Source organism: Rhodnius prolixus, unplaced genomic scaffold (assembly GCF_049639745.1).
Source record: "Rhodnius prolixus isolate KJV_2025 unplaced genomic scaffold, Rpr scaffold_16, whole genome shotgun sequence".
NCBI classification, from domain to species: domain Eukaryota; kingdom Metazoa; phylum Arthropoda; class Insecta; order Hemiptera; family Reduviidae; genus Rhodnius; species Rhodnius prolixus.
The window spans coordinates 994188-1018967 of record NW_027411616.1 but is presented as its reverse complement, the minus strand read 5'-3'; the positions used below and the strand labels follow the sequence as shown (position 1 = coordinate 1018967).

General features: G+C 33.4%; 1 protein-coding gene across 3 annotated transcripts in view; it reads right to left on the bottom strand.

Moving 5' to 3' along the window:
- PRAS40 (Proline-rich Akt substrate 40 kDa) overlaps positions 1 to 23598 on the bottom strand; it is a 33313-nt gene extending 9715 nt beyond the window's left edge. For 2 of the 3 annotated variants that reach the window (XM_074134566.1, XM_074134564.1), the window contains exons 1-4: positions 23263 to 23598; positions 16487 to 16654; positions 10591 to 10687; positions 8195 to 8348 (exon numbers count right to left, since the gene is read on the bottom strand). In XM_074134566.1, coding sequence (XP_073990667.1) covers positions 8195 to 8348; positions 10591 to 10687; positions 16487 to 16654; positions 23263 to 23361 — 518 coding nt within the window. In that variant the 5' untranslated portion in view covers positions 23362 to 23598. The remainder of the gene's footprint in view (positions 1 to 8194; positions 8349 to 10590; positions 10688 to 16486; positions 16655 to 23262) is intronic. The other variant, XM_074134563.1, reaches the window with a different exon arrangement.
- Between the last annotated feature and the right edge of the window lie 1182 nt (positions 23599 to 24780).

Below are 24780 nucleotides of genomic sequence, written 5' to 3'. Positions count from 1 at the left end.
CCCCAGTAGATTTCAATTTTATTGTTTTTCAAGGTTATTTCAAGCAGTTTTTTCAAATTCGACGTATAGGGTGTATTTATTTAAATATTCAGGGCTGTAACAATTTTATACAATGATTCAGAAAATTAATTAATCTTTGAAAAGAATTAAAACTAATCTTTTAAAACTAGTGCCAGTCAAAATAAAATAAAAAAAAAGGCCGTAAAGAGAAAATGAAACCGTAATAAAGACAGAGAACAATTTTCAAAGAGCCAAATATTGGTAGAATTCCTCTTAAAATAATGTGTAATTAATTGTACAAACATTGCTACTTTATTTTAAAATACTTCGAAAATGTAAACACTTTCTCTATTTCATTGGAAAATAGTAAGTGAGCGTCAAGAACCAGATATTTTGCGAAGAGCTGGCAGACAAGACAAATTCACAATCAATTTAATTACTTTTACTTTTATTTTTTCAATTTAATTTATGCCCTAGAAGGAATAGCAACCCAAATCTAAGCGCCATCAGTTAGCCGCCGCCTTCAAACAAAGGTAAAGTAAAAGAAAAGAGACATACTCGTGGTATGAATATGGATCTTCAACTCCTTTTAAAAAATCTAACTGCCATGGGCTTCCATAAAAAGAACAGAGACTTGTGATAAGAAATGGATTCAGAAAACTAGATAGGAGGTGAATAGTTAAGCTGCGGTCAACCGCAATAAATTTCATGATCTTTTTAACTTTTCATGATGGACATTTTCGATCTTTAAAGCCCTGCGTTATCTTTAATGGCCCTGCGTTACTCAGGTTTGGTCAATCGCAAATCACATTTTGTTCCAGCAAGTTTACGCTCGGACAAACATTTTCCGACAGTCTAAAGAAAATATTTGAAGACTTATGAAATTTTACTTCTTTTATATCCACTCAATTGTCCAAATTTCGCACCATCTGGTTACCGTTTGTTTCCGTCTAAGGCCGTTTTCTTTGAAAAAGAATATTTAATAACTTCACCGAAGTTAAGACTGGAATGGATGCAGGTTTGTTTTTTCTCGTGTTATTATTACAAGGAGAGGTCTCATCAAGGACTTCAGTAGCAGGCAGAATCATGACTTAACGATATCAGTGACGTATCCAGAGCTGGCTGCAAGAATGTTTCCGTATGTCTATCACAATCTACAATATTATATTTTAAAATTTTTAGAGATGTTATAACCCTTTACTCTATCGAAGCAAAGTAAATGTCGCATTACAAGTAGTAACAATAAACTCACTCGAGGTCCCAAACGAATGATTAATTTCAAATTATTTAAAGAACTTCCTGCATATTTTTATGAATGAATTAGGCTTGCATCTAAGATAAAAATCTGGTGTGAAAGATTCACATGGCTCTCTTTTACAGTAATTAGCAAAATCCTGTTTGGCTTATTGTAACTGTAACTTTTGTCAAATCAGTATGTAATGAAAAAAAATTGGTGGATCTACCCGTATGTAGTGTTCCATATGCTCATTAGCGAAAATCTTAGCGGTCGTTTGCGATAAAATGGCAGAAAACTGACAAAAAATCATTCAGTAAAGTACATCATAGGGTCAACCTACTTCTTAGAATTCGGAATTTCGTCTAAACATTTCCTTCTTATTACTAAAACAGATTTTAGGACCGACAGTAAATGAAACGGTATTTAACGAGATCCTAACATAAGAGAAACCTTTTCCTTTAAAACCACTCTAAAATGAATTATCTTGAAAAGTGTTTCAATAAATGTTATAGAACTGTTATTTAATGTGCATACAAAGTTGAAAGAAAATAAGAGTGTCATTATCACTTCGCAAAATATTCAGAAAAATAGTACTTCTCCTGGAATCTTTTTGTTTTTAAAATTCTGAATCTTGGCAACGAATTTGTTTAGGTTAATATTATACAAGAGTTAGAATATACATCCGTTCAGGACACCTGATCAGTAGTTGGCCGTAAAGCCCGCCTGAAAAAAATGAGTACTACTTTTTTTTTTTTAAATTTCCCAACTTTTATCGATCATCGTTATTGTCCAACCCAACCAGCATCTTATTTATCGGTCTTTTCTTATTTTTCTTCTTTCTGGCCAGACTTCATTCTTGTAGCCATTTAAAAATTTTAGGCTTTTTGTATCCTGTACCCTAAGCCTTTTTAATTCTTAAAGACTTAAAGTTAGCTGGGTAAACTGAAAATTCAGATTCTCATTCGATATTTCGAATTCGCCAACTTCCACTCTCACTTTCTTTTCATTTAACTTTTTCCCAAAACACTAAGCTAGTAGTGGTGAGTATTACCGCATTTATTTCGACTTCCTTATCATTCTTTTCCGTCACTAACTTTCTGAGGTATTTTAAACTCTTGCATGCACCAATGAAAGAGTACCTATTAATAAATTACTTTTTTTTCCCCTACTACCTTCGTTTCTAGATATATTGTTTCATCAGAAAAAGACTTAAGTCAGTACTTACTATATCCGATATAACGGAAAAGTGCGGGCTGACAAAACCACGGCATTCGTATGTTACTTTATTGAAATTTAAAAATATCGATCAAGAAATGAGATATAACGTAGTAAGGTTAGGGGGAAAAACAAGTGATGAGAACTTCAATATACAGGGTGACCAGAGTTATATGCTCCACCCACTTTTTTTTTAAACGGCGGGAAATTTCGAAAAAATAAAAAACACGTATTTAATCATTTTTAGTCTAGTTTATTTTTAGTGATTGACCCATTTTTTTAAACCTCTGTGTCTTGAGATACAGCATCCAACTTTGTTTTTTCAAATGGAACGTTATTTTTTTTTTTTTTCATATTTTTATAGTATTTGAGCTCCTAAAAAAAACAAAATAAATTTTTTGAAATCGGTTAGGTTTTTCAAAAGTTATGGTAATTTAAAATATGAAAAACAAATTTCAGTTTACTGTCAAAATTACGTTATTTGTTTTAAAGAATCTGTTCAAACTGGGCACAATCAACGTATAGGCAAGTCAAAACTCTGGACTCCCACGCTTTGCTTGTAGCAGCACTTATGGTGGCGAAGTCAAGATCTAGGCAGGCTAGAGTTATTCGACGTTCAGGTTGTTTTTTCTACAAACATTTGGTATGGAGTTTTAGGAAATCAACTAATCGGCCCATACTTCTACAGAGAGAACTTAACTGGTGCAAGGTATCTAACTTTTTTTAAGAGACATTTTGCCAGTTCTGCTTGAAGATGTTCCTCTACAACGTCGGATAGATATGTATATTCAACAAGATGGTTGCCCGACACATAATGCGAGAGTTGTTCGAGGTTACCTGGACAGAAATTTCCATGAAAAGAGCATAGGAACTCATTGTCCGATCCAATGGCCACCTCGATCTCCGGACTTAACCCCAATGGACTATTTTTTGTGGGGATATCTAAAAAATAAAGTGTTCAGTAACTTTTATCCCTTGGCTTCAGTCGATGATCTGAAACGTCGAATAACTCTAGCCTGCCTAGATCTTGACTTCGCCACCATAAGTGCTGCTACAAGCAAAGCGTGGGAGTCCAGAGTTTTGACTTGCCTATACGTTGATTGTGCCCAGTTTGAACAGATTCTTTAAAAAAAATAACGTAATTTTGACAGTAAACTGAAATTTGTTTTTCATATTTTAAATTACCATAGCTACTGTGTCCATAGGCCTACTGTGTGTAGTACATCTAAAGTGGAGTTAAATGACGTATTGGCCAACTTCATATTTACCATAACTTTTGAAAAACCTAACTGATTTCAAAATTTTTTTTATTGTTTTTTTAGGAGCTCAAATACTATAAAAAATATGCAACAAAAAATATAACGTTCCATTTAAAAAAAAAAGTTGGATGCTGTATCTCGAGGGGTTTAAAAAAAAGGTCAGGCACTAAAAATAAACTAGACTAAAAATGATTAAATACGTGTTTTTTATTTTTTCGAAATTTCCCACCGTTTTAAAAAAAAAAGTGGGTGGAGCATATAACTCTGGTCACCATATATATATATATATATATATATATATATATATATACTTAAAAATGTCGATTACTTTTATTTTTCCAGCATTCGGAGGAAGATTGAGGCTGTTTGGAGAATAACTTATGCTTCAAAATGGTATCAATTTTTAGAAAATTTATCTGTCTTTCTAACCGTGTTATCAGAATAGAATTCGGAATAAAACTTCCTGAGTAATAACATTTTTATTGGAAAAAAGTAAAGATTTTGGAAAAAAATTTAAAGTGACGTCACTCAAGAACGGTGGAAAATATGAAGTTGGCCAATACGTCATTGAACTCCACTTTAGATGTACTACACACAGTAGGCCTATGGACAATACTTACTGGTTCACCCTATATAATAACTGTCCGGTAGTATCCCACGTATGTAGTCATTCATAATACTGTAACGAAGTTGACCTGGGCGGAGAAGAAAGGCCTAGATTGTTCTAGAGGTTGAACGACCAAAGTCAGTAACAGGCCGCCACTGCATAAACAAAAGGGGCGGTATCTACTTGTGGCAGAAAAGAAAGGCCTAGATTGTTCTAGGGGTTAAGCGACAAAAGCCGGTAACAGGCCACCACTGTGTAGACAAAAGGGCCGGTCTTTATTGAACTAGAAAGGAAAGGGCTAGATTGTTCAAAGAGTTAGTGACCTGTGTAAAAGCCAGCTAAGAGAAAGGCCTCAGTTGGGGTGGTGGCATATGTGTTTCCCAGCCAGTGATTGACAGGTAGGAGCGCGACAGAGAGTAGGAGGAGGGCGGCCCCAACTGAGGTGGTGGCAGTATGTTTTCTCCAGCCAATGAACGTCAGGAGGGCGTGGAAACTTATGCTCAGAGAGTTGGAGGAGGGCAGTCCCAGTTGGAGGGAGGCACCCAGTTAAAAGGAGGCAGACACAGCTGGAGAAGTTAGTTTCAAACGAGTTTCAATTGAGTTTTCAATTGAGTTTCTAGTCAGTGTTAATCGAGTTTTCAATTGAGTTTTAAGAGTTTTTAAGCAGTTTCAATCAAGTTTTTAATCAAGTTTTAAGGAGTTCTTAACGAGTTGTTAATCAGTTAGTTTTGGAGTTAGTCTTGGAGAGTCAGTGTTGAGACATAGTTAGAGAGAGTCAGTGTTGTGGAGTGCTTCAGTGGTAGCTAGTTGGGAAATTAGTCAGTTGATGAGTAGAGCTGTTTTAGTGCAGCTGAGACTAGTGCAATTCGGTGCAGTGCGGACCAGTGGTCAGTCGGGGAACAGTTTTGTGGCGTTACGAAGTGAGTAAGTAACAGTAAACTGTTGTGACTGTTGTAAATGGTGACTGTAATGAATAGCGTTAGTTGCTAGTAAATGTTAATGTTAGTTAATGTTAATGTGTGAATAAATCAGGTTATTACTTACAAACTTTAGCGAGTTTTATTATTTAATCAAACCCACATATTTAATAACTAGTGGCAGGCATTAGTTGTGAAAGTAAAGTTTTTTTATTTTGGGAAAAACTTTACAATACTTAATACACCACAAATGCTTTTTTTAATAAAATGTAATCATTCGCGGTATTCGAACTGAGGATCTTCCACTTACAAAGCCACGCTCTTGACCACTAAATCAACTCCCGCCTCTTCCTGACGAGATATTCTTACCGTAATCATAGGTCAAGAAGTCTTGCACACGGCGTACATTAACATGATGTGATGTCACTTTTATTTAATGTTAATACAAATTTATCCTGATTCACCCACAACCATTACACTACATTTTTTAAAATATTCAATTATTATTATTTTTGTTCTTTGCGTCACAAATAACATTTTTTGCAGTCAGAGAACCTTCTGAAACGTGTATTTCTGGTGGAAAATTAATATTGAAAACTGATCAGGAATAGATAAAATTGTAACTTTGGTCTTAAATATCTCGACAAATATTACGGATATCGAAAGGGGGTCAACGTCATTTTTTACAAATTTTTTTTTATGCAGTTTTCATAGTCATTGTCAAAACCAGTGGTCCTTATGAAACCTCGATCAGTTTTTTGGCCGTAACTCCGCCAAAAATGAAGATACAGCATCGGGGGTAGAAAATTTGAAAACTAAACCAAAAAAAAAGCATAGTTTATTTTATTGGTTTTTCCAAATTTCCGCTTCCCTAAGTTATGAGTGTTACTTGCGAGTGTTACAATCGAAAACCCCAGTGGAATGATCTATGGGCGTTTTAACCATTCATGTAAACATTACAAATGGCGACCTCGAAAATAAGTCAGAAGCTTGAAGAGGTTGTTTTTTAATTTTAACCCCGTTTATATGCAGTTTTAATAAACGTTATTAATTATTGGTAAAGTTGACTTATATAAAATATATATATAATTCAATTTTTATATTACATTTTCGTGAAGTATTTATAAAATGTACGTTTAAAAAAAATTAAAATGTATTTTGTGGCAACAGTAGGATATTTATAATGCAACGTAATAATGCTTTAGAAAGTTCTTTATCTAGTTCCGATGAAAAGTGGAACGCAATATTTCAAAATCGCAATAGTGAAAAGCGAAAACTTAAGCCACGTATTATTATCTATTAAAGTGTAAATTGGTCGTAATTCAGTGATTTAGTATGTAAAGGGAGAAGTAATTTTTCATTTTATTATTATTTTTAGACTTTCGAGAAACACATTCAATTATTTATATGAGGTAATACTTTCACTTACATGATATAATTTTTTCGGTCGCCAACTTTGCTTTTAAAAATTGCGCCAAATTTCTGATCGCCCACTTCGACCCAGCTATTAAGGTGGGGCGTAGTGAGCTTCGCGTGAGCGAAAATAATGACGTCATTAGTGACGTTTTCGCCACGACCACAACGACCGCTGTCGTCAAGTGGAACGCACCTCCTGTATATAATATAATCATTGACTCGTGGTTCCAATTTAGAGGGTCGCTACTTGAATGCCTTAATCCCTTATCGTGACAACAGAAATGTTCTTCAAAAATTGTTTCTCTTCATTTTGTCTGAAGATTTCAAATAAGTAAACAATATTTACTTTCTGCAGGTTTCACCAGAAATGCAAATTTTATTGCCCTTTGAAAAAAAATTGTTTTGATGTGATGAACACTGCTTGTTTTTCGAGCGAATAAGCATTGATAGTATACCCCCAAATCAAAAGATCGCAGAAAGGTTGACTTGGTTGGAACTTCCGGTATAATTCCAGCCCCAGTATAATCCGCCAATTGGAAATGCAACTGTTCAGAGCGGTTGTATCCAAAAAAGATCAAACTATATTTTTTACAACTTAGTGTACTGAGTATATGAGTAAAGGTTTATCTAAAGATAAATTGTGAAGTGTCACTTTGTACAATCTATCTTAATATCGTATAAATTACTCATTTTTGGCAACTTTTTTCTCGAAATCTATTAGATCTGGGTTGTTGCAAAAACCTACCGGACAGTTTTAATGTGTAATCTCTCAAGATTTAAAGCACAGAAAGAACAATAAAGTTTTAAAAATATCAGTTAACACTTCGCTAACTTAATGATTAGATTGTTAAAAGTTCTGGGGAACGGTTCCAACCGTTTTTCTCAAAATTGAGATACCAATTACGCAGCTATAAACCTATTTTTTTTTTTTTTTTTTTTAACTATTTTTGCAGGGAGCTCTAGAAAGTCTAAAAGTTCGGTTTGTCGATTACAAATGTTAAAGGGGGTGAGGAAGGGCACTACTTGAAATGTAGTCCTAATCATAAATCATTGCTTGAAACTTATAACTATAATTTCCAAAAATATGTAGTGCACTTGTCCGTTAAGTAAATTATTTAATTAATAAGTTGTTCACACCAGGTTTTGTTATCTCATATTAATACACATTTTTTACACAAGCATTGCTGCTTTGTGGGCAAAATCGTTAACATTAACAACATCCCTTATAATTGGAAATATTGAGTATTGAAATCCTTAATTTTAATTGAAATAAGGTATAACAAAATTTTTAAAAAAACAAAAACAGGCGAATGATATCGGTGTACATCTATGCATATTCGAAGCACATAAAAACTGTTTTAGGATTTGAAATCATTAGTCAAAATAGAAAGTCCAAACAAACAATTTTTGGAAGATACTTTTCTACCTATTATGTTTTCAAGATTAGAATCGCATACAAGATACGAACCAAGAATTACCTTTTATAAAGAAAATAAATAACATATAAGAAATAATAAATTATTTATAATTTATATAAATTTACCTATTAATAATTAAATCGTCTTTAAGGGCTCGAAGCCTATGGTTTTCTAATTCTGCGTACTGTTGATCGGTATAATTTTTTATTCGTTCCTCGGTACGTTGGGCTTCTTCTCTTAACCAGTTAGCAGCAATCTCGTGCAATCTATGTTCATACACTGTTTAAAAAGACAAGAAAAATTCAATATTATTCCATATTAATATTATTCAATTTTTAAATGTAATAATGAATGTATTGCTTTCAAGTTACCACCATAGCAAGGGGCTGAGCATACAAAACTGATAACATAATAAAAAAATTTAATTTGACAATGCATTAGTACTGGGTTCTTTGAAATCCTGTAAAATATGGTTGCAGGAGAATTACTAGAATGTAAAAAAAAGTGTGTCCTATAATCTTCAATCGTAGTTCGTACCGTTTGCCAACTGTGTTTACCAAAGGCTTATTATCAACCAATCCTCTTACCTTTAGTAAAAACGTTTACGATGCACAGCTTTTGAAAAGATCTACGCGATGCGATTTTCAAAATGAACGGGCAAGTAAAAGGTTTTAAATTTTGATCGCCGTACAATGAAATCATAGATCCAATCATTAATATTAACCAGGAGCTTTTAAACTAACTACATTTTGTTATGTGGATGTAGTTAAAAAAAGTTTTACTCAAGTTTTTTAAGAAACACATTTATTTCATTAAAAACATATCTTAGAAGTTTCTGGGATGGAACTTACAAAAATTGTTTATTGATATATTCCGTTTTTAACCTGTAATATTTGTCACGTAAGATACAGATTATTTTAAATACGACCTTCGAAATACGATTAAATAACCTGTGGTCATGGTCACTTAATGATTTAATAGGCTTATTTTAGATACTTATTCATTTTTTAAAAAACAATCGTATAATCGACATGGAAGTCGTTCTTTATTGTACTTTTAATAAACAAGGAAAAGAGAATAAATAATAAGTTTGTAAATTTTATAGATAAAATAAAAAGTAAAATAATGCCAGTTTTTCACACGGGATCAGGTTCAACTACCAAAATAGGTGTCATAATGAAGGAGACTAGCAAACATACTTTACAATAAGTTCTCATATTATTCATTCAATAAAATCTATGGCCGGGTAGGCCGGTAATCAAACCTAGTTCCACAATACATCATAGCTTTGCAGGCCTCGCCTGCCTTTAACCGCTCGGTTTAACGCCTAGCAAAAAAAAAATCAAATTAAATCAAATTATGTATGTACCATGCACCCCAGCTATCTAAATAGTTGCGAGGGCTACTTTAGGTGATCACAACAGTCACACGACATTTTCTTAATGTAATCATTTTAATATTGCCTAATTTTGCGACAATTTACTGATTAGCTATAGTGTAAAGGAGGCGAATGACTAACGTATTTTACTTAAATCGCCTATAACCTTCGTTACCGCGGCGCATAACACAAGTGTAGATAGTAAGATTGTTCTCTCGTAGAAAGAGGGCGCAGATCCATGTTGCCCTGTAGTGCAACACATCTTAATAACAAATACAAATCAACCATACAGAGTTTCCAGAAGTCCATCCCCCAAAATCCTACTAAAATATAATCGTACTACAAGGTAACAGATTTTTTGTTTAAATTTAGAATTCCAGTAATACTTTTAATGCTACTTATCTAAATAGCAAGAAAGGGGCTTTTTAGAGAAAACCTTAAATATAACAGTTCCTCAAGAGAACATCATAACACCATAAATGGCTCAAAATTGTATTGTTACCAAGAAAAATTTCAGAGGACTTAAAGCAGAGTCTCAAATGAATTGGCAGGATTGTAGATGGCAGAAGAATTCATGGCAGAATTCTACCTATCAGAACTCTCCAAATTGTCAAGAAAAAAACAATCAAAATAAACAAGCAAAGGAAAGCTACAACATAATACATATAGCGTACTCAGTGATCCCACACAAAGTGGGTCAAAAAGTGTGGATAATAGATTCGAAATATTCCGAAAAAAAATACCTAAACTTTGCAAAAAGGAGAAGGAAAAGAGAAGAAGAAAAAAAAAGGAGAAAGAATATTTGCGGTGGTAATATTTAGGTTCAATGTACACAGAGTTAAGAGAAATAATTAAGTTACTTTATGAGGATTCATGACGTCTCAGATCCTCTACTACTCTCAACAACCAATGTTATCATAAAAGTAAATCTTCTTATTTGAACAAAAAAATCTGCAACCTATATTTATATCAAAACAACGATTAAACGTTAGGTAAATATTTCATGAAAGAAGAACATTGTAGTAAGTACCGCGAAGGTCACTAATTAATACAGATTTTAGTGGAAAGTGTCAATTTTAAAAATTCTGAACTTTTAAATCTAAAGTTAAGTAATATGCATAGGAGTATTAAGAATAGACTTACTATCTTCAGTGATGGAGTCATCTTGCCTCAAAACTATTTTAAACGCAGGTGAATAGTTTTCGCTAAGAGTTAAATTTGAAATCTCTCCAGCATCACTCTGAAAAACAAATTTTCTTATACCTCACATTTCAATGAATTCTTCACCGAACAAGAAAAGTTAGCTCTCTCTAAAAAAGACATTAATTGAAAATGTTCTAGATATAATAGGCAATTCTAGATATACAAAGTTAAAGTTTGGTAGATTTTAAATTCCTACAAATTTTAAATTTTTATATCTCATTTTGTATTGTTCAAATTTCAAAAAATTCTTCACTGAATTGTAGACAAAAGTTAGATCAATAACTATCACAAACTTCATTGTTTTAGTGATAGTTGATAATGAGATATAGGAGGTTAAATTTAGAAGGTTTTCAAATCTCAAACCAATGTATCTCTTACGCTTTCTTCAGATTTCAATGTATTCTTTACCGAATCGCAAAGAAAATCATGTTTTATAAGAAGTATAATTTGCAATCTTCTAGTTATAATAAATAATTAGGCATAGAAGGTGGTAAACTTTTGGAGGTTTTCTAATCGTTCAAATTTCAAACCTCTATATATCCGTTCGTATTGTTCCGATTTTAATGAAATCTTTGCCGATTATAGAGAAAATTTAGCTCTATCACTGATATAAATCGCAATATCGTAGTAATAATAGTTATTGAAATACAGAAGGTAAAATTATGGAGGTTTTGTAAATTGTCATATTTCCGACCTCTATATTTCTCTTCGTCTTGTTTCGATTTTAATGAATTCTTTACTGAATTGTAGAGAAAAGCTTCTTCTATATCTGGTATAAATAGCAAGGTTTTAATGATAAAAGTTAATGAGATATAAAAGGTTTTATTGTAAAGCTTTGTAAATCATTGAAATTTCAAACGTCTTTAGCTCTATTCGTATTGTTCAGAATTTAATGAATTCTTTACTGAATTGTAGGGAAAAGTTTGCTCTATATCTGGTAAAAATAACAAGGTTTTAACAATAGTTATTGCGATTTAGAAGGTTAAATTTTGAAGGTTTAGTAAATCGTTCATATTTCAGACCTCTCTATTTCTCTTCGTGTTCACATTTTAATGAATTCTTAACAGAATTGTAGAGAAAAGTTAGCTCTATAACTGGTACAATTAGCAATGTTTTAGTGATAATAGTTAATTTTTTTTTTTTTTTTTTTTAATGATTTAAGGCGCATCAACATCTAAGGTTATTGGCGCCCGGAGCTTTTTTCAGTGCACTGCCGGCCTCCGGACAGTGTTCTCTCGTTACAGACAACATTGTCCATCACCATACAGTGAGCTGTAAGAAGCTCCTAGGAAGAGAAAATCTAAGGGTCAGCAGCTGGATTCGAACCCGGGACCTCCGCGTGGGAGTCCAGTATGCTAACCTCATAGCTAATCCCTTCCCTAATATAATAGTTAATTAGATATAGAATGTCAAATTTAGAAGGTTCTGTAAATCATTCAAATTTCAAACGTCTATAGCTCTATTCGTATTGTTCCGATTTTATTGTATTCTTAACAGAAGTGTAGAGAAAAGTTAGCTCTATAACTTGTATAATTAGCAATATTTTAGTGATAATAGATATTAAGATCGTAATTTCAGCCACTTAGCACGATAAAGATTGCAGTTTTTTATTCGAATTTTATATCAAATGATATTTTTTAATTAATTTTACTGCATTTAATTTTCATTAATACCGTTTAAAATTTATATGTGAGGAACATCTGAAATGGAGCATGGAAACTGTGTCCAGAACAGATGTTGAACCCAGACATGCCGATAACCGGCCCAGGGTCGACCTTATCTGTTATACTCGTATGGCCAATGGAAGAAATAATGCACCTCCATTGCCCATTTCTCGCAAGTCTGTACATACTGGCCCTTACCTCTCCCTGAAAACATACTGTAGCGGAGGTAGTCCTAGCAGTACCTCCAGCGAGGCAGTAGGGGCACTTCTAAAGGCTCCCGAAATTAACAGGCAGGCCAGTCTCTGCACCCTTGCTAGAGCCTTAATGACCGTCTGTTGTCCAAGTAACAATTAATTTAATCGAAGAACGAACTTAAACCGACGATTTTTACTTCCTAGTGCTGGAATAAACTTGCAGTCAAATCTGATATATAAAAAATATCGTTCATATATGTTGTAAAATGCATTTTTTAAAAAACCTGTGCATTAATAGTTTAATACCTCCTCCTATTACAATCAATCTAAGTTAAACGGAAAGCTACTGTTAACTGAACTAATATTTTCTAGATGAAAATGGCCAGCATAACATGACATGCAATAAATTCTAAACAATATTATTGAAAATTTAGAGCAGTAAAATTAGTTTGACACATCGATTGTTACAAAATTTTATTTCAACACAAAAGGCTTTAACGTACATTTCTAAGTGGCTGAACTTTCGAGGTGAAGTATGAATGAAATGTTGGGTACTTAAAGATTTGTGTTCCTATTGTAGTTTTAACAACCCTTATACTTAACTTTTTAAACTTAAGTTTTTGATATGGAGATTTTTGTACGTTTTGTTTTGACTTGTCGTTTTGTTCCTTCTGTGGAACAAATTTATATATCTAATGTTAAATAAATATTAGGATATCTAGAATAATTAGACTGATTTACGACGGGAACAGGAGGTAAAATATTTTTATTGCATTTTATTGTAGTTCTAGACGCCCACGCATACATACATTTGACAACAATGTTATAGATAAATAGCAATTTTATGTCAATAATTAAACTGCGATTTCAGTATTTCTTTTTAAGAAAGGTAATAAAAATTATACTGCGATTACAATGGTAATAATAATAATAATAATAATAATAATAATAATAATAATAATAATGCTTTCTGAAAAAAATGCAACTTTCAAATCTCAAAATGCAACTTTGTTTTCGAAATCTATTAAATCCGCGTTGTCGCAATAAAAATGGCAGTTATTATCGAGGATATGCCCTACATTTTTAAGTTAGGAATTTCAATATTTTATAGAAAAATAAAAGAAAACTGTCTTAGCTGGGTGTTGTTCAATGTTACGCATTTTCGTGCGGTTTTTGACGATCTACGCTAATACAACTGTCTTAGCTGACAGTTTTAATTAAAAAACACAAAATGTGATGTGTAAAACATACTCTTACAGAAATTATGGATATTCTAAATTAATAAGAAATTTCCAATGTTTACTAGATATATGCTAGCTTCAGGATTTAAATTAATTCAATAAAATAAAACCGACACTTCAAAAAAGTGAGGCGTTAAAACTACTCATAAATCGGTTAAAATAATTATTTTTCGAATAAAATACACGCGTGGTGTAATCACAAGTTAACTAGCAGATAAATCTATTCAAAAAGAAGCATTTTCATGGCAACAGATTACCTTTCCATTCGTAATTTTGGAAACCCATTTTTACTAGAGCCGTACATTTTACTGAAAGAGAGCTTGATCTCTTCTGAAACGAATTTTTCCGGAAAAATGTAATACATACATATAAGAGTGAGACATTTATTTTGAAAGTTGCCAAGTCCATTATCCCAAAAAAATCAAGCGAGCTATGTACGAGGGTCGTTTGAAAAGTCCGTGCAAAAATAAAAACTACTTAATTTTTTGGGGTAAACCTTTTTTATTTTTCAACATAGTCTCCTTTTAGGCTTATACGATACACTTCGTCCAACGCTGCTCTAGTTTGTTGATCCCTTCCGAATAATAGGATTTGTCCAAGTCTGAAAAATAGCCATTCGTTTCTGCAATCACCTCCTCGTTTGAATAAAATCTTTTTCCCGCCAGCCATATCTTCATATTGGGGAACAAATAGTAGTCCGAGGGAGCCAAGTCTGGAGAATAGGGGGGATGTGAAACGAGTTGGAACCCTATTTCCATTAATTTTGCGACCACAACTGCTGAAGTGTGAGCTGGTGCGTTGTCGTGATGGAAAAGGACTTTTTTGTGGGCCAATCGTGGGCGTTTTTCTTGCAGCTCGGTTTTCAAACGGTCCAATAACGATGAATAATATGCACCTGTAATAGTTTTACCCTTTTCCAGATAGTCGATGAGGATTATTCCTTGCGAATCCCAAAAGACAGTCGCCATAATCTTTCCGGCCGAAGGAACGGTCTTCGCCTTTTTTGGCGCAGATTCCCTCTTGGTAACCCATTGTTTAGATTGTTCTTTGGTCTCAGGAGTGTAGTGATGTATCCATGTTTCATCCACAGTGACGAAACGACGCTTAAAGTCCTGCGGATTCTTCTGGAACAGCTGCAAACCGTCCTTGCAACACTCCACACGATTTCGTTTTTGGTCAAGCGTGAGCAATCGCGGCACCCATCTTGCGGATAGCTTTGTCATGTCCAAATGTTGATGCAAAATATTATGTACCCGTTCATTCGAGATACCCACAGCACTAGCAATCTCACGCACCTTCACTCTTCTGTCATCCATCACCATATCATGGATTTTATCAATGATTCCTGGAGTAGTAACCTCAACAGGGCGTCCAGAACGATCAGCGTCACTTGTGCCCATATGGCCACTCCGAAAATTTTGAAACCACTTATAAACTGTTCTAATCGAAGGTGCAGAGTCACCATAATGTTTATCAAGCTTCTCTTTAGTCACCTGAGGCGTTTTGCCTTTCATAAAGTAGTGTTTAATCAACACACGAAATTCTTTTTCGTCCATTTTTTGAAAATCACTCGACTTCCTCGATTCAAACGAATGCCAAACACAAAGAAATAGACCGATCTGGCTGAAACTTGGTGTGTGTTCTTCCAAGAGATGCTACTAACTAAACATAACCTCGATACGCGCCAGTGGTGCTATCTCTCTGACTTTGCACGGACTTTTCAAACGACCCTCGTATTTTCCTAGATTCCGACGTTATCTTTTCATTTTGAAGCAAATTGTAACTAAGAAATTTAAATTCTCTAAGATTTTGTAAAACGAAAATTTGCTGGTTAATGAAATAATAAAAATGTTTATTGCGAAAGTAACTTATTTCAGAGTATGAGAGTTTCATATGGATATGGAGAATAGCATACAATAAAACTTTAAGAGATCACAGCTTTGTTTTATTACCAAATTAGTGTTGTTTGATTCCATTAAATATATAATTTGAATATAATTTTAGCATTGATGCACCTACAAAGCACCTCTGTATTAGCGATTGCAACGTACGATTAGAATTAATGTACCAGTAGTTGTATAATTTCTTTTAGAATAACTTATTTATAAAACGCAGTTAGTTAAAACTCAAGAAATTAATGTCTCGCGTCTCGCAACCGTAATATTCAATCTCGGAAAAATCCAATATGAATTAAAAAAAAAACAATGCACTGCGGCCACAATATCTTAACACAACCAAGCAAGTAAAAGAGATTACCAATGAGGAAAACGTTGATAATTGTAACCACTGTACGAAAAACGAGACCAATCAAAATGCCTATATACAACGAATTAATGGATTTAATACATAGTACAACACCTGAATGCCATAATTTGTAAGCCCCATAAATATTTCAAAACTCGATAAATAGATACTGTTACTGTTCCATCTTTTAAAAATGTTACTTATTTCAATAGGAACATTACTTGCTTGATTCTGAAGGTCTTTAGCTTATAAAATGAAACAAAAAGTCTATAAGGAGAATTTTATTTGAAGTTATAGTTATTTTCTATTTATATAATTCTCTATATCATGCACAGTTAAGTAAGTTCTATTATATAAAGGCGCTTTTCTCAACTTTATTGATAGAATGACTCTTTAACGTTCTAAGTTAATGTGATAATGTCTGCATTGAATAAACATTAACTGTGTTCATTCGAAATAAGCAGCATTACAATAAACAAGAAATAAAACTTACCACAAGGTTTTTATTCACAACTAAAGGATAATTTGATTCTTTTCTTGAAGCGTATACAAATAAACCACAATTCATGCATGTGTAAACTCTCCACTGGCCGCTAAGTTTCTCCTTTAATAAATTCGCTAACCTTGATGTAATTTTTATCACTTCCACTTCCGCAGCATCCTTTAAAGCAAGCACAAAAAAAAATTAAAAACACATTCTAAATAAAATAAAAGTAAATAAGATTGTTGAGAACCTCAACTACAAATAACAAAATTTGGAGCAAACACTTTCTCTTATAATTCCAATTATTCATTTACAAGTACTAATGGTACAGTGGAAAAGAGTACTTCCTCAACAAAGCAATGCAACACTCAGAAGACACATAAAATTTTACAGTCACAGATTTGAATTCTGAGATTTCGCCACATCCAGCGTACAGCCTAGAGCTGACATCCTCTGATTATTACCACTCATGGTTCGAGATCCTCATTTTATGAGCTAAATCATTTACAAATATGGAGAAAGTAAAAACTGTATGGTTATATTTCTATTACTTCTAAAGAAAAGTGAATATAATTCATTTAAAAAAAGCAAATGTCAAAGGGTCAGCATCAATGGTTAATTAATAGAAGTATCAACAGAACGTAATCACAGTATTTCGAGCAGTAAGCGAATAAACATAAGTGTATTTCTTGTATTACAAGGCTTTTGTTTGACCAAACTGTAAAGTCGCAGATCAATTTCAAAGCTATTGGTCTTCACCTGAGTTGGCTTTACCCTGCGACCAGTTGCAAGAGTAGTATGGTGAGACGGAAACACAGTTGAAGTCAAACTCTCAATACTACACTGATTAATCAACTTCTGATGAAGAATGAAAGTCCGAAGCCGATAGGGATTTAAAAGACTTACCTATTACCACGGCCAGAATCCAACACTGCGGATTAACTACATTTCCAACTAAGAAAACTAGTTCGAGCGTCAAACGCGGAATATTAGCGCCATTTTGGTTCTCACTAACAGTACTTATGAAGTAATTCCAAACAATACTATATGTATAATCTGAAGTGAACACTCACACGACTTCCTTTACACTGTGACCAATCTTGAAACATAACTATTGACGAACTATCAAATTTGAACTTCCTACTATTTGTGGTTTTAGAGTTTAGAGATTGATTGTATTTGAAGAACTACAGCACTACACCTCTTATGCCAGCCAGGCAAGAGGGTAGGAAAAAACTGTAATTCATTTTCCGCCTTTCAAAGAATCAATTTTTCTTCACATATCAAATATTCACTCGCGTTGTTTGAAAGTTTACGAAAATTGTTGGCAGCGTTTGGAGAAAGTATCAAAAAATTAAAATAAAATAAAAAACATTCTAAACAAATGTAACATTGGAACTTCTAGATGGGAGATTTTGATTTCAATAAAGTGAAAACCACTGTGTAACAATACTTCCGGTCAAGGGAAATTCTTCGTTTCTATCAGGAAAAGTTACTATCAGGACCCAAGGAGGTACTCAAACCAAATACGAGGGTCGTTTGAAAAGTCCGTGCAAAGTCAGAGAGATAGCACCACTGGCGCGTATCGAGGTTATGTTTAGTTAGTAGCATCTCTTGGAAGAACACACACCAAGTTTCAGCCAGATCGGTCTATTTCTTTGTGTTTGGCATTCGTTTGAATCGAGGAAGTCGAGTGATTTTCAAAAAATGGACGAAAAAGAATTTCGTGTGTTGATTAAACACTACTTTATGAAAGGCAAAACGCCTCAGGAGACTAAAGAGAAGCTTGATAAACATTATGGTGACTCTGCACCTTCGATTAGAACAGTTTATAAGTGGTTTCAAAATTTTCGGAGTGGCCATATGGGCACAAGTGACGCTGATCGTTCTGGACGCCCTGTTGAGGTTACTACTCCAGGAATCATTGATAAAATCCATGATATGGTGATGGATGACAGAAGAGTGAAGGTGCGTGAGATTGCTAGTGCTGTGGGTATCTCGAATGAACGGGTACATAATATTTTGCATCAACATTTGGACATGACAAAGCTATCCGCAAGATGGGTGCCGCGATTGCTCACGCTTGACCAAAAACGAAATCGTGTGGAGTGTTGCAAGGACGGTTTGCAGCTGTTCCAGAAGAATCCGCAGGACTTTAAGCGTCGTTTCGTCACTGTGGATGAAACATGGATACATCACTACACTCCTGAGACCAAAGAACAATCTAAACAATGGGTTACCAAGGGGGAATCTGCGCCAAAAAAGGCGAAGACCGTTCCTTCGGCCGGAAAGATTATGGCGACTGTCTTTTGGGATTCGCAAGGAATAATCCTCATCGACTATCTGGAAAAGGGTAAAACTATTACAGGTGCATATTATTCATCGTTATTGGACCGTTTGAAAACCGAGCTGCAAGAAAAACGCCCACGATTGGCCCACAAAAAAGTCCTTTTCCATCACGACAACGCACCAGCTCACACTTCAGCAGTTGTGGTCGCAAAATTAATGGAAATAGGGTTCCAACTCGTTTCACATCCCCCCTATTCTCCAGACTTGGCTCCCTCGGACTACTATTTGTTCCCCAATATGAAGATATGGCTGGCGGGAAAAAGATTTTATTCAAACGAGGAGGTGATTGCAGAAACGAATGGCTATTTTTCAGACTTGGACAAATCCTATTATTCGGAAGGGATCAACAAACTAGAGCAGCGTTGGACGAAGTGTATCGTATAAGCCTAAAAGGAGACTATGTTGAAAAATAAAAAAGGTTTACCCCAAAAAATTAAGTAGTTTTTATTTTTGCACGGACTTTTCAAACGACCCTTGTATAATGACTGAGTTTCCTAGGACTTTAAGCCTGTCCACACATACGCATCATGTAGTGAATAAGGTTGGTTCGGCCAGTTTTGCTGACATAATAGCGCTTCAACCCAATGAAACTTGCCTGGACTGTAGAATCAACTATCCGTAATTGGAAGCAAGGACGAGGATAAGGCTGAAAACGGTCGAAGAGAAACAACGTAACTGATCAGAACACTCATTCGACTTCCTCTTACTTCAGTTTAAGTAATTGCATTTCTTTAAACTTAGAATTTACACTGAAAAGCAGCCGACTGCAACATGTTATTGAAGCATTTCAAGATTTCATTTATACCCGGCTATCAGTCTATACATTATCTGAAATAACGCTTAAGTTGAAAGTTCAACCAATCCTCTCTTCTAGATTGCCCCTAATGAAACTTCACCAGGAAAATGTTTCAAATAAAAGTTGTGGAACTAAGACTGAGAAATAATAATACCATGTTTGATGATAACGTTGGCGCATTTTCGAATAAACTTAACAAAACTGGAAAATTAATTGATATGAATAAACAGCTTTTATTTTTGACATATTTTGAGAGTGGTTTTAAGGAGATTATTTAGAGTGGTGGGAACAGAAAAATGTTCGCATGAATAGGCGCAGCGAAACCATTCTAGAAACCACAAAAGGAATACCGTTTGCACCAAACGAACACGGAATACAATTCAAGCTTTTGTTCCGCACTCTAGTTTGCTTGTTCAATTTGTTTTCTTTGAATTTTTTTTTTAATCGTAATTTAAAACAAAATTATCTAACATTTCACCAAGATATATACCAAAGTTTGACGATGGGCGATCATTTCCGCTTTTGAATAACCTCGCCAATTATAAAATTCTCATTTTCGAACTATGCCGTCCCTCCTCCTAAAATTTCAAATTAAAAATCAAAAATTCAAATTTGCACAAAGCCAGCTTTTCATTTTATAGCTATTTTTCGCTTCTGAAAAGTTCATAATAGGGTTCATAATTCGCAGAGTATGTTGGACCGCCAAATGAAAATGATGATCCGTTAGAACAGCTAAACTGCTGACTTCCAATAACCGATTGTTATTTTGCAGTGCAACTAAATCCTATCAAGACTAAAAAAACATGAAGGAAAAGAAAAGTGGAAGTGCCGTCTTCGGGACTTATTTTCAAAATTAAATTTTAAAACAGATGTAAATAGATGTGAAAGTAGATTGCAGAAATTAGTCTGTATCTGTATGTATTACACATATCCCACAATTTCCGCCAAACCTCGGAACTGTTTCAGCAAGCTTTTAGAAATCACGTTTTCTTACATCTGTCTCCGTAAAATTAATTTTCTCTGGAAAACAACACGGATTCCCATCCGATCAAGCAACTGATTTTTGCTTCACTAAATACATTCTGGTGGGATGTGAAGAGTGGACACCTTTCATTTCGAAAGTTCTTTACTGTTGTCTCCTGTGGCTAGCTGCTCAAGAAACTTGCTCGGTTGGGGATTCACTATCCGCTACTCACTTTATTTTATCTATATGCAGGGAAGTACACACTTCGTCAAATGGAAAGGAGTTATTTCTTCAGTAGAGATAGATGTTTTTCGGGAGTTCCTTGAGGATCTAACTTGCAATCCTTACAATGTAATTATTGAATATTGCAAACTTTTTGGGAATAATGTCGTTAGAGGACCCTCAGACGTTACAAAAAAGATCTGAATTACCTGATTGATTGGTCGAAAAAGCACTGCTTGGTCCTGCAAATTAAGAAAGCGCGGCAATTACTTTCACTAGAAAGAAAAGCCCATATTTAGCCTCTTTCCTGTAAGAGATTCTCTTGTTAATAAGAGTTGAGGAACCTTGGAGTACTCATGGACCAGCGAGTCCAATAAGAGCACACTGATGATGTGAATAAGAAGGTAGCTAAATCTATGGGGTTTATGTTTAGGCGTTGCAGGAATATCAAGAATTCCAAAACTCTGAAACAGCAGGCGAAATAAAGCGGTTAGAAAAACTGTAAAATAAATATTTGCCCGCTTCCTCAAATGTTCAAGCAGTGCAATGACGAAGAAGTGAATTCGAATTCTCTTGAGGATATACGTCTGAGGTATGATCTGCATTTTCTTTTCAAGCTTCTAAACGACGAGGTTGATAGAGCCGACATGATATTCCATGTTCCGCCAGTCTGACTCAAATTCGTCGCAATGTTTAAAATTCCTCATATCTCTAGCACATTCAGCGAACAGAAAAGAGGTGGACAAGTGCTGTAAAAGGTGGAACAATTCAGTGAGCGAACAACTGGGCACGTTTGCATCCGATAAGAAGATTGGCATTTCTATTAAAAAAAAAAAAAAAAAAAAAAAAAAAACCACCCACTTTTATGCTGTAATCACTTGCGTTTGTACAGTTTGTCCCCTGTACTGTTTGTGACTTGATTTATATTTTTTCAACTATTTTGACTTTGGATTTGTTGGTAGATTTAAACAAATAAATAACACAAAATGAAAACGCAACTTTTCACAAAGATTTGTCAGTCGAACGGCTTGATATGCGCTTCACTTCAATTTTTAAGACAACTAACAAATTTAAATTCGCTGACGGTGGTTGATCAAAATTTATCCAAGGAACTGGGATTCAACACGAATTTTTTAGTAACTTTATTTTAAATGATTTATTATTTTTATTGCTACTATTATTTAAACAACAACTTCACTTATTAATTTATAAAACGTGTGCAGATTAGTAATGGAAGCTTGGTTCTTTATCAACACTTCAACAAATATTCTGGCCTACAGACTTCAGGTTGCGACACCTGCTGTCTGTAGGCTGAACATACCACCACTACATTTGAAATCAAAGTAATGTTCACCAGAATCCAAAAACAACTTCACCTGAAAAAATGCTCCAAAAAGAAGATAGAAACATATATAATTTACATAAGTATCATTTTTATTAGATGAATGTCGATCTTAAAATTGTATAAACCTATTTTTTAAAACCGCATTTCTGGTCAGCTGAATTTCCTCAAACTTGCAATTCTAAAATGTAATTTTTATGCACGCGGCGAAGTGGTAAATTTTTCTGAAAAGGTACTGTAGGAAGGAACTGATATCAGTTTTGTTATCACTAGCAGTTCCTCGACTAAATCAACTTCAATCCAGGAAAAGTTTTCAATTATTATCGATAAATGGTGGTAAATGGTGTACAATTTTAAAGAAAATGGCTTAATTAAATCGTAATTTCAACTTTTCGGCCTGAACCTTAATCTAATTTTTAATGATAAAGATACATAGAATACCAAGTTTGAAGTTTCTACGAATGTTTTGGTTCTGAGATATTTTCTCAGAAAAATGTTCTAGTGTAAACACTTGTAATTTATAAGTTATTGTTATTAAAAAATAACATTTTCCTTCTACATTTCACTTCTATTTAAACAATTTTTCTGTTATTTTACTGGGAGTAAGTGTAAGAAGAAAATGATTTAAAAACCCCTCAGTACTGAGCTCGAGATTTTCGGACTAAAAATTAATAAAAATACATAACTGCCTTGATTTAAAAAACTACAATTTCATTCCTCCTATAATCAACAAAAAATACTAGAAACATAATTAGAGGAAATACTGCAAACATAAGCTAGTAATGCAGACGAATCTTTCAGCGAAGTCATCAAAATTCAAAAACTGCCGTAATGTGTCTGAGGAATGTTAAGTTGTATTGTCAAGAAAAAAAAAACAAAAAAACAATTCTCAACTAAATTTCTAAAATAGAACAACACTAAAATTTTATAATATGCTTCTATTTCTTTGTCTAAATGATCTATTAAATCAAAAATGGATTAAAAAAAAAAAATTATAGCCAAAAACAAAATAGAAATCTAAATACATAATTTTGGAAAAATTAATAAATGTTCTTTTACAACTTAGCAACAAAATTAATTTTATTTTAAAATCATAAAGAAAAACCACTTACTTCATACAACCATTCTCCTGGGTAATTAGTAGAACTATCACCTTTAATTTCTCCAAAAATTTCAATACAAACATTTAAGCATCTGCAATAAAGCTTCATTTCTTTAGTTCGTTTTTCTTTACTTTTTATACCAGTCACTCTTAAAAATTATCAGATTATCTAATATTAAGCAACTATTTATTTGAGGCATTAAACATTACTATTAACTATAAGGAACTTTACAAAAAGCATAATCAATTAATGAAAACTGGTAATATTAATCATAGAAATTAACTCCTATCACCGTTGTATGTTTACAATTGCACATGCACATGTACAACCAGTGTTGCCGATGGGGTAAATCAGAATTACCCTCTCCACTAGGTTCAATTACCCGTTTTTACCCGATACTAAAACCAGCGTTACCAACTATATTTTATAAGCGGGATATATAAAAAACACTTTGTAAGCTTAAAGGGTTATAAACAGTATGTAAATAATAACTATGATTAAATTATTTTATTCTTTATTTTACAGCTTTTATGTATTAACATAATTAGTAGCAACATTTTTATAAATTTTATATTTAAAATTATTATAATAGTCATAACTAAACAGAAAATAAACTTTTAAACCTCTTTTTTGTCCCAAATGTTAGTATTTAACATTTCCTCATTTGGTTCAAAATTAATAATATCATTATCTTTGTATAAAAAATTTTTGGTGATTAAAATAGACTTTAATGTATTAGTTGACAAATTATTTCTGTGATCAGTTTTTATATTTTTTATGTCACTGAAAATTCTTTCAACAGATACATTAGAGAAGGGTAAAACAAGCAAAAAGTATATAACTTTTTTTAAATTTTTAAATTCAAGTTCACCATCAGCTTTTTTTATATTAAAAATTTTAGCCCAGTAATCCTCAGTGTCCAAATTTATATCGATATTAAAATCTTTTAACTACTGAACTGTTAGTAATATAAGTAGATTAAATATATAAAAATGTTATTGCTCTTTACAAAAGCTGAATTCAGTCTAGATCGAATTTGAAATTTTCGAAAAATTATTTCGTTTGAGTAAGATGATTACCCGATTTTACCCGTCAAAGTTCAATTACTTGCTTACTTACCCATTCAATGTTGAATTACCCGAAAAATGGGTAATTACCCGGACATTGGCAACACTGTGTACAACTGAAATAAAAAATATTAAATCAGTGTTGCTTCAATAATGAGCGATTAAAAAAAAAAAAAAATACTCAACTACTAGAAATTAATTTTAAATAATAGATGAACTGAAAAACATAACTTACAATACTAACTTTATTTCACTTATTTTAAATAATAAGAGACAAATTTCTTATGTACATTTCTTTTGCATCCTGTAGCGTAACTATAGTTAAGGGCCTCCTCCACTTTTATTCAACTATGTATCTGGAAATATCAATTTTAGAAACCTATTAGGATGGCAATACAAATTCTTTTTAAACTAGGTATTTTTATTTACATCAGTCGAGCTCTTAGCTACATATTGTAAG